The 16008-nt window shown below is 60.0% G+C and overlaps 2 protein-coding genes across 2 annotated transcripts; both read right to left on the bottom strand.

Moving 5' to 3' along the window:
• Positions 1–4433: 4433 nt before the first annotated feature.
• PTGIR (prostaglandin I2 receptor) lies at positions 4434–6588 on the bottom strand. The gene is made up of 2 exons (XM_058530996.1): positions 5821–6588; positions 4434–4823 (listed from the first exon to the last, which is right to left on the bottom strand). The coding sequence occupies exons 1-2, from the start codon at positions 6586–6588 to the stop codon at positions 4437–4439; spliced, it is 1155 nt and encodes a 384-aa protein (XP_058386979.1). The 3' UTR covers positions 4434–4436.
• Positions 6589–13281: 6693 nt separating this feature from the next.
• GNG8 (G protein subunit gamma 8) lies at positions 13282–14211 on the bottom strand. Its single transcript, XM_058530997.1, has 2 exons — positions 14128–14211; positions 13282–13484 (listed from the first exon to the last, which is right to left on the bottom strand). The coding sequence occupies exons 1-2, from the start codon at positions 14209–14211 to the stop codon at positions 13356–13358; spliced, it is 213 nt and encodes a 70-aa protein (XP_058386980.1). The 3' UTR covers positions 13282–13355.
• Positions 14212–16008: the final 1797 nt, after the last annotated feature.

The raw sequence follows: 16008 nt of genomic DNA on the forward strand, positions 1-16008 counted from the left end.
CACACTTCTCGGAAGTGGCCAAGCTGGGTCTCAAAACCCCAGATCATTCGGATCCCAAACAGCCACGCTTTTAACCACCGCGTCAGGCTGCCCGCACTTCTCCGCTGCCTATCATTATGTTCCCCCTTGAGCTGTATGTGTTAAAAGACTTTTACTCTCAGACAGGCTGCAGTATTAAATAATCATGACTTCCCTTTCCCATTCTTTATTAATCGAAGACAGAGATGGCTCTCTGAGCTCCTAATGGACGCGGGGCGGGCGCTGAGGGGAGCCGACTCCGCGCAAAGCAGAGATGCTTCGAGTGGGAATCAGTCCCAGTTCAGGCTCTCAGATCCGCTGGACCAGGTCAAAACTGTCCTGAGAAGGGGACACACCGGGGCGGGGGGGGGGCCAACCAGGGCCCACACAAGGGAAACGCAGGTTCCCCTCACTTCCCCAACAGTGGCCGCCACGCTAAGTGTCACTCCCAGTGTGACCAGCAGGTGGGGCAATGACTACAAACGTTCCCAGAGCCCTGCAACTCGGGACCAGCCGTGGTGTGAATGTGTGTGCTGAATCCCAGCGCTGGGCCAGGTTCGGTGCTAGGAATACAGCAATGAGTAAAGAAATTAAGTGAAAAATGAATGAAGTCTCCTTGAGGAAGTCACACCCGTCCCTAGCATGTCCCTTCTTGACCCCCGACCCAGATGAGGGCAGGCCTCATATATGTTCTCAGATCCTTGCACTGTGCTCTCTTGGGACGTATTACAGTTTGTAATTTTGTATTTTTGCTGCTTATCGTAATACATATTTCTGTGGTTATTAAATTGTCACCCAATGGATCGTGAGCAAGGTAGGGCCAAGGGGGTGTCCGTTGCTGCTGTATCCCCAGCAGACACAGAGCAGCCTTGGGCCCAAGGAGGAGGTTCAAGGGATTCTATGTTGAATTCGTGAATGAACAAGAGGCCAAAGAAAGGAGGTATTAGAGACCTGAGTCAAAACCACGACCACGACAGAAACGTTCCGCTTTACTTGGCTCACTTTCCTCCAATCCCCAGGCTTAGCCATCCCCTCCTCCAAGAAGCCCTCCCAGATGTCCCCCTAGACTCCACCCTCCCTGACCCCCAGAAGAGCAGGGCCAGGGCTGTCCCTGTCACTGGCGTGTCCCCAGCGTCACAAGGATAAGCCCTGACATACGTACAGAAAACCCCCAGGAAGAGCCTGCTGAATGAAGAGACAAATGTCTGCGAGGTGGGCTGCAGAGTGCCATCCTGGGGCCTGAGAGACGAGCGATGAAGTCTCCAAGGAGGACAGGTAGTCTAAGCAGGACCTTAAAGGGCGCGGCTGTTTGACGAATGGAGAGGAGGAAACGCTGTTCTAGGAAGGGCCAGCTCAAGAAGCCAAGAGGTGGAGGTCCAGAGGTCACAGGCTGTTTGGGGAAACCCCGGTTGTCTGCTGGGGCTGAGCGGAGAGTAGGAGTCGGCCCCAGGGCTCCAGGCAGCGGGAGCCCCTGCAGCTTTTCAGGCGGGGGGTGACTGTCCAGACAGGACCTTCCGAACAGGATCAAGGCAGCTCGAAGAGAGATACGCAGAGAATCAGGAGTCAGGACACCAGCCAGGAGAGGAGTCTCGAAATCATCCCAGAGGGGCTGCGGGTGGACGGGGCAGGAGTTATCTGAAAACCCCTGACCTGGCAGGCAGTGTAGACATCCAGTGTAGACATCCAGGCCAGAGGTGGTGGGGGTCTGAGATAAACAGTGGGAGGCAGAGGAGGGGGCGGGTTCTTGAGATGTTAGGCCTGGTAGGTAAGAGCCAGCAGAAAACCAGCTTCAGCACTTAATCTCTCCTCCCCTTAACCTGCATCTGAAAAGTGGGATGATAATAGCACCCACCTCGGGTGAGGATGCTATGGGTTCAAACGCCCAGCCCTGCCTGGCATTTAGTGAGCCCTAGGAGGCCAGATGGACCGAACTGACCCACCTGCGGGGACGGCACAGAGAGAGGAGGCGAGCGCCCCCTGGGGGTCTTGCCTGGACAGGCAGGCCCCTCTCCCTTGGCACCAGCCCTAAATGCCCCTCTGCAGCCCCTCCACCCCATCCCTTCCCCACCGCCCTCCAGGGCTGGGTTCCCACCCAGGCCAGACCAGGTTTGGTGACAAAGTCCAGACCCCACCTGTAGTTTCTTGACCTGTTTCTGTACAACTCAACTTTTTTTTTTTTTTTAGGAAGATTGGCCCTGAGCTAACATCTGTTGCCAGTCTTCCTCTTTTTCTTTTTTCTCCCCAAAGCCGCAGTACATAGTTGTATATCCTAGTTGTAGGTCCTTCTAGTTCTTCTGTGTGGGACGCCGCCTCCGCATGGCTTGATGAGCGGTGAGTGCAGTCCGCGCCCAGGATCCGAACCGGTGGACCCTGGGCTGCCCAAGCGGAACGCGTGAACTTAACCACTACGCCACCGGGCCGGCCCCAAGTCAACTTTTTTATTATTAAATTCAACCAATATATTACTCGGTCAAGACTGCTATAAAAGTTTCTACACACACTCAATTTTTTTCAGTATTACATGCTTTTTTTTATTATTGTGGTAAAATACCCATAACATAAAATTTACCATTTTAACCATTTGAAAGTGTTCAGTTCAGAGACATTTAGTACCTTCAAGATGTTAAGCAACCATCAACACTATTTAGTTCCAGAACATTTTCATCACCCCAGAAGGAAACCCCCTACACATGAAGCCGTCATCTTGACCTATTTTAACTCTTCCAGACGCCCCTTCTTCTTCTTTACTGTGATTTGAATCATAGAGACTGAAAACAAAAGTCAAAACCACAGAGCAAAGCATTGCTTTTTTTCAAACCACGTTTGCACAGAGAGCCAGAAACAACAGCAACAATAACAACGGCAATAACAGTAACAGATATTGTGGGCTTTATTCCAAGCCCTGTGCCAAATTGCTTTTCAGAGCGAATCCTATACTCCTCAGCCCAGCCCCGTAAGCTAAATACTAGATTATGATCGCCATTCTACGTAAAAGGAAGCCGAGGTCCAGAGAGACCGTCACCAGCCAGACAAGCGAGCTGGCCTCCAGGGATAGAAAGATGGATCAGCTCCACACTCAGACTGTGCTTTCTCCCCGCTGTGTGGCCTGGGGGCTGGCGATTGCCCCCTCTGGGCCTGGATGCCAGCCTCTGTGGAAAGGCTCTAATAATAGCAGGCTGGATGGAGAGGGTGCACCTCACGTGGAGGAGGACTCACTGAAGTTAGTGACGACTGTTTTCACAGGAGGCTCGTGCCTCGCCTACCCCACCCCTCCCCAGGTGGGGATTTATTGTTTTAACCCAGGAGCAAGTGAGAAAGGGGAACTGGGGCCAGCAGGGGGAGATTGGTAGGACCTTTCCTGTTCACCCTGCCACCACTCTAAGCACCACTTCCCTTCACACCACTAGGCTCATTCCCCCACACCCTTGATTCTGGGGAACTGGGGCTGGCGGGGGGGAGGGGGCGGGGGGGGTACTTTTCACACCACTTCTTTTCACGCCACTCGGCTTATTCCCGAGCACCAGTGATTCTGGGCCTTTCTGAGGCAGGGGATGGCAACGAGAAGTGGGGAGAGGAGGAAGGCTGCAAATCGCACCCCCACCCCCGAGTCCAGGGTGGGGCAGAGACTGGTCTGTGTCCCCAACACCTGGCAGAGTCAGCCCCACTATTTGTTGCATGAATGAATGAAATTTTTGTGAGGGCTCCAAGGACCTATGAGATGAGCTCAGGCTCTAGAAGGAGGCAGCTATTTATTCAGGGATAGACACAGGACTTAGCTCTGCGTTCTTAGTGGTCCCTGGGATCCACATCTCCCACGCCTCGGTCGCAGTTTCCCCAAGACGTGTCCAGCAGTGTCGCCCACAGTGCCAGAGTCTCCCCTTCCTCCGCCTCCCCTGGGGGCTCCCAGGTCTGATGAAGAGTCAGAAGTGAGGGGAGGCAGGAAGCAAGAGAGGGTGGCTCTTGGAGCGACCTAGGAGAGGGCAGGGCCCCTGGGGATTTGGGATGGGCAGCTGGGGTCCCCTGAACGGATGAGGATCAGAGCGGGAACCTTAACCAGAGCAGACCCCAGTGCACAGGAGCCGCTGGGAACTGTTCCGCCTTCTAAATATTTAGACAGTGAGATGGAGCGGCAAGCCAGGGCCAGACCAGGCCGGCCAGGCCACTGGTTATTTTGAGAGAACTGTTCTTTTCGTGCTCCAGGATCAACCTTCCCTGTCTCCCTCCCTCTCCTCCCGGAGCCTGTGATGGCCACCCAGAAGGAGAAGAAATAGCAGCAGGTCGCCCCCTGAACTCAGGGGGTCAAGGTTCCGGCAGGCGAGGGCAGAAGAGTCATCTCTCTGCTTGTCCACCCCCGGCCATGCCCCTGATGATCTGGCTCCCGCTCCCGGAAGACAAGGCGGGAGATCACAGGGCAGATGTCAGCAGAGTGAGCAGGCGGCCGCGGTCCCCAGTTTGGTCGGCGTTCCCACGGTGCTGGCGCCGGACCGCCGTGCGGGAGGCAAGGGCGCCCCATGACCCTCACCCCAGGCTGACAAAGGCACCCAGCTCCCCTCCTTCTCCCCGAGAGCAGTGGGGGCCCTTCGGTCCTTCCTCCCTGAGACCGGGGAGAGGGGTATCTGCGAGTCACCGTGGGCAGGCCTGGGGCACAGACAGCAGAACCAGAGCTTGAGGCGCTGGAAGATGGCCTTGCGGAAAAGGATGAAGACCCAGGGGTCCAGGATGGGGTTGAAGGCGTTGAAACGGAAGGCAAGGAGGTCGCCCATCTCACTGCTGTCCGGGGCGATGGCCTGGGTGAAGCCGCGGATCTGGGGGCAGGACGAGGGTGTCAGGAAGCACCCACCCCCTACACACATCACCCTGGTTCCCCTCCTCCCACTCGCTTGCCTGCAGGAATTGGGGGGGGCTGTCAGAATGGGAAGGACATAAGATGGAAACGAAGTAACAAATGCATCTGGGGACCAGAGGGAGAGAAAGCCCCAGGAAACAGCCAGCAGAGGTGCAAAGGGAGAGACGGGGCCATGTGAGTGGGCCCTGGGGCTGTGCCTGTGTCTGTCCACGGCTTCTAGCCTCTGAGTCATCCACAACCCCCAAAAGGTTTGACAACCCTCAAATCTAGCCCAGCCCTTGCATTTTACAGAAAGGGAAACTGAGGCCCAGAGAGTAGGTGGGGTGACCCGGTGCCACAGTAGCAGGGTCTGCCCTGCTGCAATTCTGGAGAGGCTGGGCAGGAGCTCCTGCGGGAAAGGGGCGAGGCCCGGAGATTCCAAGGGCAGATGGTGGATGGGGCTGTTTGGGGAAGTGGGGAACTCCATTGCCAGGAAATGAGACTCTAGAATCAGGAGCCCAGGGGCCAGACCTGGCTCTGTGTGGTCGTGGGCAAGAGACATCACCGCTTGTCTGGTGACAGGACCGGGATTTGTCTCTTTCTTGCTACACGTTCATGGAATGAATGCGTAAAGTAATTGTGAAGATTATCTGAGCATGGGGGGGACACAGAGGAAGTGCTTAACAGATGGTGGATCGTATTATCATTACAGGGGTAGGGGAAGGTTGGGGGCGTGTTTGATCTTGGGGGGACTAAAGATGTGGAAGGGGGAGACAAGGGGTCAAGACGAGTCAAACGAGGTAGAAGCAAATGGAGAGAGACTTTCCAGAAAGTCAGGAGCTGCTTGACCGTGGACAAAGCCTCTGACCCCTTTGAGACTCAGTTTCCCCATCCGTGAAATGGGCACCACCAATGGCGCGCAGAGCCGAGCGCCACCCCCCTTCCCACCACCCACCCCAGCTGCAGAGCGGACTCACCGTGAGAGGCAGGGAGCACACGGCCATGATGCCCGTCATGAGGGCCAGCAGAATCAGGTGGTCAACCTCGTCCTCGCCCCCGCGGGGCCCGGGGACCAGCGAGCCCTGGTGGCGCCTCTGCTGGCGGTACATGCGGCAGAGGCTGAGGGTGACGGAGCCGTTGCAGAGGACGATGGCGGCCACCAGCAGGGCCACGAGGCTGGCGTAGGCCAGCGAGAAGGCGCAGCCGCCCGGCTCGGCGGAGCGCATGCGGATGAAGCACCAGCTCCCGGGGCAGTACTGCTGGTGCTGGCCGAGGCCCAGCAGGGGCAGCGAGCAGAAGAGGGCGCAGAAGGCGTAGACGGCGGGCAGCGCCAGGCGGGCGCAGCGCGGCGCGTCCAGCTGGGCGTAGAGGTAGGGGTGGCTGAGCGCCAGGCAGCGCTCCACGGCCATGGCGCAGAGGATGAGCGTGGAGGCCAGGCCGAAGAAGGTCATGGCGAAGGCGAAGGCGTCGCAGAGCGCAGGGCGGCCCCGGGCCAGGCCCAGCAGCGAGCTGTTGCGCGCGTAGGCCACGAACACGGCCGGGCTCAGGAAGCACGTGCCCAGCAGATCGGTGACCGCCAGCCCGGTGACCAGCACCGCGAAGGCCGAGGGCCGCGACCGCCGCCGCGTCCCCAGGATGCCCAGTGCCAGCCCGTTGCCCACCACGCCCGCCACGAACATCAGGGTGCTGGTGGCCGGGCCCACCGAGTCCCGCACGTAGGTGAGGTTCCGGCACGAGTCCGCCATCCTCGCCTCCGTCTGCCGGCCTGGACTGCAGGGGTCCCAAGGGTGGGAGGTGGGGGGTGAGGGCGAGCCTGGTCTGCCCCTGCGGCCGGCTCAGATGCCCGCCACCGGCGTCCCCATGTCCTCCCGGCAGCTGGGGGTCTCCCCGCGGACACACAGTTCTTGCTGTGCGTCTGTCTGTCTGTCTGATGGTATTTCTCTCCCCTCTGTCTTCTCTCTCTCTCCCGTTTGTTTCTCTCTCGCTATCTGTCTCTCTCTGTCTCGTCCTTCTCTCTCCGCCTCCCTGGTTCCTTCCTTCTCTGTCTCTGTCTCTCGCTCTCTCTGTCTCTGTCCCCTCCCTTGTCCACCCCCCTGCCTCTCCCTCCCTCTCTCTCCCCCCACAGCCCTCTAGCCCCGTCTCTGCTTTCTGCTTCCCCAGCCCTCCTCACCGCACCTCTGCAGTCTCTCTCAACCCCTCCTGTGTCCCCTCGCGCCCAGGTCTCCCGTCCGTGTCCGTCTCCGTGTGTCAGCTTCTCCCTACTCTCCCCCTCCTCCCTCTCTACTCATCTTGCCTGCTCGCCCCAGCTTTTTCATTTCCTCTCTCTGCCCCGCCTTCCCTCTCCCTGCCTTCTCCAGAGGCCCCCTGGGCTCCCTCCCGGCTTCCCTGGCGCGCTCACTCCGTTCCCCCTGCCCAGGACATCCATCTCAGGCCTCTGCCTCCCCTCCCCGCGTCCTCTCACGGTCCCCATCGTGGAGCCACCTGTCTCCTCCTCACACCAGTCTCTGCCCTTCTGCCTTCCCCAGAGTCTCCCAGTGGCCCTGGGTCGGGATCACTGAGTCATTACACTTGGAGTCTGGAGCTCACCAGTATGGGCCCGGATAGGACCTGAGGGGCACAGCTGAGCGGTCTGCGAGGCTGGCGGGGGTGGCCTCTGGGATCTAGCTATTCTGGGCTCCAAGCCCCAGGGTTAGGACATTACCCAGGGATTGAGAAATGACCAGGAAATTCCTCCCTGATGTAGTGTTTTCCAGGCACTACCGAGATTTTTGTTCCCTAAACACAATTCACTCCTTCCAGAAGGCTGGGGAAGGAGGTGACCGGGCCAGAGGGAACATGCCAGTCCCTGGAGCCTGTCCTCAGGCTCCCAGCTCCCACGCTCACTGGCCGGGGCCTGGGAAGGGGGCGCAGGGGAGGAGGGACTTCGGTGACAGGGGACAGGCCCCGAGAACTTCCAGGGAATCAAAGGGAAGTGCCCTCCGGCCCTCTTGCCTCTCACCCCAGCCCTCTCAGGCCCTAGGCCAAGCTCTGGTGACCTTGAGCTCCAGGAATAATATTTTGGCTACAGACAGCTGTCCAGGGCTCCAACATCTCCATCACATTGATCTCTCCCACCCCGCCCCAAACACACCCCCACCGCCACCGCTGCCCTCGGGCCAGCGTGGTCAGCCTGCGTGTCCCAGCCGCCAGCACGGTGGTCACCAGTCCCCATTGCCACTCAGCCCACGGCTTCCCATGCAGCCTCACTGGCCATAAGGGCCAGAAGAGACCGCGGAGACCCTCTCAGACACCCCTGATTTTTCAGGGAGGCGGTTTAAATGTAGAGATTACAGTAAACTCAGGGTCTCGCTCCATCTGACTTGGGTTCCTGTCCCAATTCAACCACCTCGCTGCTGTGTGATGGTCCCAGGTGAGGATGGGTTATCTCAGTTTCCTCTTCTGTATAATGGGGTGACACCAGCTTCACAGGCCTCGTGGCCGACCGTGGCCAGTGGCCCATCCCAGAGCCCTCCTTGTAACAAGAAGAGAGCCTGTGGGGATGTCGTGTCACATCCTAGGCCAGAGGGACACTCCCGACTCCAAGGGCTGGATGAGTGAGCAGCCACGGACGTCCCCTCTCCGTCCCCGTGTGGTCCTGGTGACCACAACCCCTTGCCCCTTCCCTCCGTGTCCCTATCACCCATGCCCAGCTGGCACCCCCAGCTTCCGGCAGGATGGATGTCCCAGCTCCAGCCTGTGTGGGTGCCTGTGTGTGCGGGTCTCGGGCCTCCTGGCCACGTGGTCCCCCCACCCCCATGCTCTCCAGTCCCCAGGCGGACCAGGGGGAACTCAGGAAGTTATATCATATTAATGAGGGATGATGCCTGGCAGGCTCGCATCCTGTCTCAGCATCGGGGAGTTGCAGGGTGTAGGGGGAGCTCTGGTTCCCGGAGCCTCCCTCCCACTGGCTTCCTGTCCCCACCAGGGACCCTTGAGCATTCAGGAAGTCCACTCTGCTCCCATGACCAGTGAGACCTCAGACAAGCCCCTGCCCCCTCCAGGCCTCAGTTTCCCCACCTGTCCCAGTGGGTGCCAAGAGCCTTTGCAACCCTGGCATCAGTTCTGTGCTCCAGAGCAGGCAGGGCTGGCAGTGACAGTCCCTCATTCCTATCGAGAGGACTAAGGGCTCCTGGGGTCCATGCCAGTGCCAGACACACCTCCACTCACCTTGCAGGGGCCCAACAGTGGCCCCAGCCACCTGCCCAACGGTGGCCCCAGCCAGGCCCATAGGCCAAGCCCACAGCAAAGCCCACGAAGCGTTCCTCTTCGGTCCAGGTGCCTTGGGGTGAGAAGTCACCCCGGCTGGGCTCCCGTGGGGGTGGCCTCCAGGGGTAGGGGGAGCTGTGGGAAGGAACTGCTCTGGATGGGTAAGTCAGCAGCTCTCGTCCCTCCCCCACTGCTAGGAACAGGACTCGGGCCTCCCCAGAGGGACCCCGGAGCAGTGGGCAGAAGAGGGAGGACAGCCCAGAGACAACTGGAAATGGACACACAGCACCCGGGAGGGGAGGGGGATGGGTACCCGGGAGGGGGTGTGCTAGGGACTGTGGATGTGCAAACTTCATGTATGGGTCTGTGTGGGATGACTGGGGCTGTGTGACATAAGTGAGCTTTTTTTTTTTTTTTTTGCTGAGGAAGATTGGCCCTGAGCTAACATCTGTGCCAATCTTCCTCTATTTTTGTATGTGGGATGCCACCACAGCATGGCTGACAAGTGGTGTATATCCGCGCCAGGGATCCAAACCCATGAACCTAGGCCGCCAAAGCGGAGCACACAAACTTAACCACTACACCAGGGGGTCGAAAGTGAGCACTTTATCAGCAAGATGAGTGTGTATGTGTGTGGTGACAGTGGGTGAGCATCATTTTCTCTAAGGTCTATTTGTGTGTCTTTTTGTGTGTCTGTGCACGTGTGTTTACTGTGGGCTCACGTGTTGCTTTGTGGCTGTGTCCACTCAGGTGTGTTTGCATGTGGAGGGGCCGCCTGGTGCAGGGGAAAGACAGTGGGGTTGGAACGTCCCCTCCACCACTCACAGCCACATGCTGTGTGACACTGGAAAATGACTTCCCCTATCTCAGCCGTGATGTTCTTCATCGAACGGCTGCCTCACCCTTGGAGCGTGTGTGGAGACGAGAGACGCAGTTCACCCTGCCTGCCTCCAGCAAGCCCTCAAAGAGCTGCTGCTCTTCCTATTATTCATTCAACAAACCCTAACCCACTTACTGTGCTCCAAAGGCCGGGGATGCTGAAGGGCCAGAGGGGGCTTGCTCCCAAATGACATTCGACGAGTGATGGGGGAGGAAGGTAGCCGGAGCCTGGGCAGGCAGGCCCTCAGCTGAGTCATTCCACACCAGCCCAGATTCCCATCTGGGTCGGTGTCCTCAAGAGGGCAAACGCCAAAGCCGGCCAGGAAATGGGGCCCTAATGGGCCTCACCCACGCCTGCCGGCCAGCGCCTCCAGCCACCTGCCCAGGCCTGCATCTGGACCGCTGACCTAAGATCCCGGCCTGCCCTGGGCCCGACCCTCTGCTGACGGTCTGGCTTCCATCCTCCCGGCCGTGCCCTGGGAAGAAGCTGGCCCCATCTCGTCCCCCACACGCGCGCCACCAGCTGCTCACGCCTGCCAAGCCCGCCGCCCGCCTGTGCCCTCTCCCTGCTTCGGGAAGCTGCCATGTGCCACCCCGACCTGCCCCTACTCGGCAGGTCCCAGCACCTACAGCTAAAGGCCGTTTTTCTCTGCCACACCCTTCTCTCCACCCCCACGGGCCCGGTCTACCTGCCGGCCTCTGCTTCTCGCCCCTGCTCCAGGGGGCTCTACTGGGTCGTCCCTGCCCTTCCTCTGTCTGGCGGGGGCCCTCACCTTGGACACCCTCACGTCCATCCTTCAAGCCCCCCGAACACATCCAGCCCTCCTGCCCACTCATGCACTGGCTCCCACTGCAAACTCAAGCCCCAACTGGCCAGGAGGCGTCACCTCTCGTGCCTGTGTCTCATGTCTGCAAAATGGGGATAAGCAGAGTCCCTTTGGCTATCGGAGAATTAAGTGAAATGTGAAATGAGACTCTTGATAAGAGAGGACCATGATGAATCCTCATTCTAGCTCTGGCCTACCCCTCCCCCAGACCCCCAGCCCCCCAGCCGTGCCAAGCACTGCTCTGAGCGTGTGGGGTGCAGATGGGAGACAGCCTTGGAGGGGCGGCCAACGCCCTCAGGGTTTGGGGTAAAGTGGGAGGGGACCACTGAGGGCGCTCACCTCTCTGCCTCTTGGCCTGGCTCTGACCCCAGAGACCTCATGGCTGGGGGTGGCAGGAAAGAGCAGCGGGCGACCAGAAGCTTGTGCTGCAGAGTCATACCCACTAACAAGGTTATCTGGGTTTGCATGCGTGGAGGCTGGTCACTCGGGACCTGCCCTGTCCCTCTGGCCTCTCCTCCCTCCCAGCCTCAGTCGTGACCAGGTCCAGGCTCGCTCAGCCCCCCTCCTCCCTCTCCCTCCTCCTCCAGGCAGACATGTCCTCTGGCCGCCCTTCCTTCCCCACATCAGGTCAGCCAGCTCTGCTTGCTCCTCCTTGGATTCCATTCCTCAAGACCAGGAAGGCGCAGGAGGAGGAATCTATGCTACCCCGCCCCAAGACCCCAGGGCTGACAGGGTCCCACTCCCACAGTCCGGGATTTAAGTGCCGAGCTCCGGGTCCTAGCTGGACAAGGCCGCAGGACCCCAGAATCCTGGCCCCACAGGATTGAAGGACTCCAGAATTCCAGCCCTCCAAGGTCCTGGAATTCTAGATTCCTTTGCATTTCAGGTTCTAGGGTGCTGGGCCTGAGAAATTCCAGAATCCTTCCGGCAACTTCCCTCCCAGCCTCCCTGCCCCCCAGCTCATCCTTGGCTCTCTCTGTCCCCCTCTCTCCCCCGGGGCTCCCCCAGACATGATGCAACTAGGTCGGAGCCAGCTGAGAGGTGGGAGGCAGGAGAGAGATGTAATTACAGCTGCTCCTGATCAATGCAACAGGAAGCTCAGAGTGGGGACCCAGGGGACCCTAATCCGATGTGAATAATGGAGCACTTGCCAGACGCATGCACAGCCCCCTCTGGGGAGGGGAGGCCTGGTGAGCCGGCTCCATCCAAACCCAGGGGTCCAGCCTCAGTCAGCCCCAAGCTGGGGAGCAGAGGTGTTAGTCTTGAGAGAAGAGGAGGTGGGGGTGAGGAGAGGGGACAGGGTCGCGAACTCAGAGGCCCTCAGGCCAACCAGGTAAAATAATTAACCAAACCCACAGCTCACCCAGTCTGCATTTCCTCATTTTCAACAGACGTGACACTTTTCTCCTCATTCCACCCTAAGAAGCCCCCAACACGGGCTCCATGATAAATAACAACTGGCCCTCAGCCTCCTGAACCGGGAGACAATACGGTACGGTGGGGCCTTGGGTGAGCTGGAAAGTCCAGGTCCCATCTCATAGCCTATGGTCACCCTGTGGGGCTGTGCAGGTCTGAGGTCACCAGACTTTCCAATTCGGGAGAAGCTAGAAATAGGGACTTTTATATGATGTACTCCTATTTTTCAATCTGGCAACCAAGTCAAGAACATTTTTAAACATTATGTAGGCCAAAAGAAGAGAACCAAAAAAATATAACTGCAGGCTATCTATGTTCCGTAGGCCACCAATATGTGAAGTGGAAAACATAGGGCCAGTAACCGGAGCTGTCACAGTCACCCCGGTGTCCCCAGGACAAAGAAAATTATTGTTGAAGGAAGAAATGTACCCATTAATTTGTCTCTACCTCTAGCCAAGCTTCTCTCTTCTCCGGGTCCCCAAGTTTTATTACCACCATGTTCCAGCTTAGATGTCCCCTCCTCCAGGAAGCCCTCTATGCTGAGTCAGGCACTCCCTCTGAGCTCCCCCACCCCAGCCCTGCCCACTCGGGGTGTCACTATCTGGGGACAGATCTGTCTCTCCCACTGGATTCTGAGCCCCAGGAGGACAGCAGCAGGGCTGTCCCCATCACAGCCATATCCCTAGCTTCACCCAGCACAGGGTGGGTCACAGAGTAGGTACTCAGGGAGTACTTGGAAGAAGGAATAAATGAACAGAGTTCAGTGCTTAAAGACAGAGGTAGCCCTGCAGCAGGCGGCAGCCAGATGGGAAAAAAGGGGGTCCTGTCATTCAGGGGATGAGAAAAGTGGGACCGGCACCCGGGCTCCCAGGAGTCTCCAGCCCAGGACTGAGCAGAGGAGCGAGGCCAGCTGAGGGTTCCGACAGCGCTGGAGTCCACAGTCTTCACCCCATTACCTCCTGGGTGCCAACACACCCAGCATATCCTCACCCCCACCCCTCCACATCCCACACGCACTCAGAAGGAATGAGAAGGAACACAAATCTGCGCATGCCTCAGTTTCCCCCGAAAGCACGGGTACCACCAGAGTCACCACGTTTATTGGTTTCATACTGTGGCAGGGGAAGGTAAGCTGTCGGGAAGGCTCAGAGCAGGACGCAGAAGAGGCGCTTGTCACGGAAGGGGTTCTCTGCGGCGGGCACCGGCGTCACCAGCGGGTCATCTTTGGCGTGCGTCTCGCAGAACGAGAGGAGCTCGGCCGCCGCCTGCGACACCTGCGGGCGCCCGGGATAAGTCCACGCCCCGCCCCGAGGCCCCGCCCCCGGGCCCCTCCAGGCCTGCTCCTGTCCCGGCTCCGCCCCTTTCCCGGTTCCGCCCCAGGGCCCCGCCCCGGGCCCGCCCCTTACCAGGCTCCGCCCCTGTCCGGGCTCCCTCCTCTCGCCCGGCCCCGCCCCATCCCAAGGCCCCGCCCCCGGCCCGCCGCTTATCAGGCTCCGCCCCCGTCCGGGCTCCCTCCCCTCGCCCGGCCCCGCCCCATCCCAAGGCCCCGCCCCCGGCCCGCCCCTTATCAGGCTCCGCCCCTTTCCGGGAGCCCTTCCCTCGCCCGGCCCCGCCCCGTGCCCCGCCCCAGGCCCACCCCGTACCAGGCTCCGCCCCTGTCCGGGCGCCCTGCCCTCGCCCGGCCCCGCCCCGGGCCCCGCCCCGGGCCCGCCGCTTATCAGGCTCCGCCCCTGTCCGGGCTCCCTCCCCTCGCCCGGCACCGCCCCGTCCCAAGGCCCCTCCCCCGGGCCCCGCCCCGGGTCCAGCCCTGTTGGGAACAGGATCTTCCCACTGCGGCTCCGGGCTCCACCCCCAACCCCGCCCTGTCCACACCCTGGCCCCGGAGCCCCCGCCTTCCTCCCCACCCTGACCCGGCACCTTCATGCGGTCGATGTTCACCTCCAGCTTCAGCTGTTCCACCGTCTTGCGGGCCTCGGCGATCTTGGCCATGTTGTTGGACATGGCTGCGGCGGAGAAGGGGTTAAAAGCCGGGCGGGAGTGGGCGTTGAGGGGGTGGGCTAGGGCAAGTCTGGGTCCCCAGGTAAGGGTGGCGGTGGTGGTGGGCCCCAGTAACAGGGGCGTGGGTGGAAGGGCGCACGGATGGGGTGCCCAGAGGCAGGTGCAGAGAGGGACAGGAAAACAGAGGGAAAAGGGGAGGGGTGAAGAGACGCACAGATGAGGGCCCAAGAGGCAGGCCGAAGGAGGGACAGTTGAACAGGGACGAGAGGGGCAAGAGGAGGGCTGGAGGGGTGCACAAATGGGGTACCTAGAGGCAGGTGGAGGAACAGAGAGGGGCGAGGGAAGGCAGGAGGGAAGCACAGATGGGAGGCTGAGAGGCAGGTGGAGAGGGAGACAGAGGGACAGGGCCACAGGTGCTGGGTGAGGACCCAGGTGTCCTGGGCCCCCGGGGATAGAGCATGAGCCAGGAGGGGGCCCCTCCCCAGGCCAATTAGCGGCGGCTCCAGGGAGAACAAAGAATTAAGATCGCCGCGGGAGGGGCGCAGAGGGGGCCTCATTAGGGCCTTGGCAGCAGCTGCCCCCTCCACCTCCTTCGGGGGCCCCCCCACCCCAGACCTGGCCACCTCAAAGGCTCCTCTGCTCATTAGTAGCCGGAGAGAGGGCTGGGGGGACCCGGGGGGGGCCACACCGGCCATGACTGGGAGAGGGGAAGAGAGGATGGAGAGAGAGACAAACGGAAGGGCAGAGACAAAGTGACAGAGGGAGAGACTGAGGCACGGGGGAAAATAAAGAGACTGAGGAGGGTGAAGGAGAGATGGAGAGATGGGGGAGGGATGAAGTGATGGAGGGAGTAGAGGGAGGGACAAATAGAGAGGCAAAGGAAGGGACTGATGATAGAGGGGATGGAGGCACGGGGGGACAAAGTGACAGAGGGGGACAGAGAAGGGGAGCTGGAGGGGTGCAGGAGGGATGGGGTGGGAGAGGACAGAGAGGGACAAATGGAGGAGTAGAGGAAGGGACCGGATAGAGGGCGAGAGAGAGGCACAGGGGGATACAGCAACAGAGGAGAGAAGGAGCAGGGGACAGACAGAGGGAGATGGAGGGGCTGGGGGAGAGCCAGGCAGATGGAGACGCAGAGGTATAAAGTCATTCATTCGCTCATGCATTCGTTCATTCCCAGGCGGACAGACTGTGGCCGGATGGGCAGAGGGACTAGCTGTTGGGGTAGGACTGGAGCCTCCTACCTGTTGCGACTCAGGGCTGGGATGGCGGGCGGGTGGCAGAGGCTGGGAGGCAGCGTCTGGGTCCCCTGTCCCCAGCCCCGCCCCGCCCCCTCCCCCAGGGCGCAGCCCCTGAGGACCCGCCTCCTCCCTCCACCACCACTGGGTCTGTCTCTCTGGGTCCTCTCTCTATGTCTGTCCGTCCCCCTCTTCGTCTTTCTGTTTCTGTGTCTCTGTCTCCTGTGTTGTCTGTGTCTCTCTCTCTCTCTCCCAGTCTCCCCTAGCCATCTCTCTCTATCCCTGTCTCTGTCTCACATACAAACACAGACACACAAAGACACAGTCTCTCAAGGCGTGCCCCACACCCTGCTGCACTTATTGCACAGTCACACAAATCTCTCCTGTGTGTCCCACATGGGCTCTCACTCCGTCACACATGCTCTCCCACCCTGTCACACCCACCACCTCAGTGTCACCCAGCTCAGACGACCCCTCTCAGCACACAGACTCACACTCGCCGTCCCTCACACAGAGATGCACAGTATCTCGCTGGGGCACCCAGTGTTGCGACACAGTCTCA

Source organism: Diceros bicornis, chromosome 34, assembly GCF_020826845.1.
Source record: "Diceros bicornis minor isolate mBicDic1 chromosome 34, mDicBic1.mat.cur, whole genome shotgun sequence".
NCBI lineage: Eukaryota > Metazoa > Chordata > Mammalia > Perissodactyla > Rhinocerotidae > Diceros > Diceros bicornis.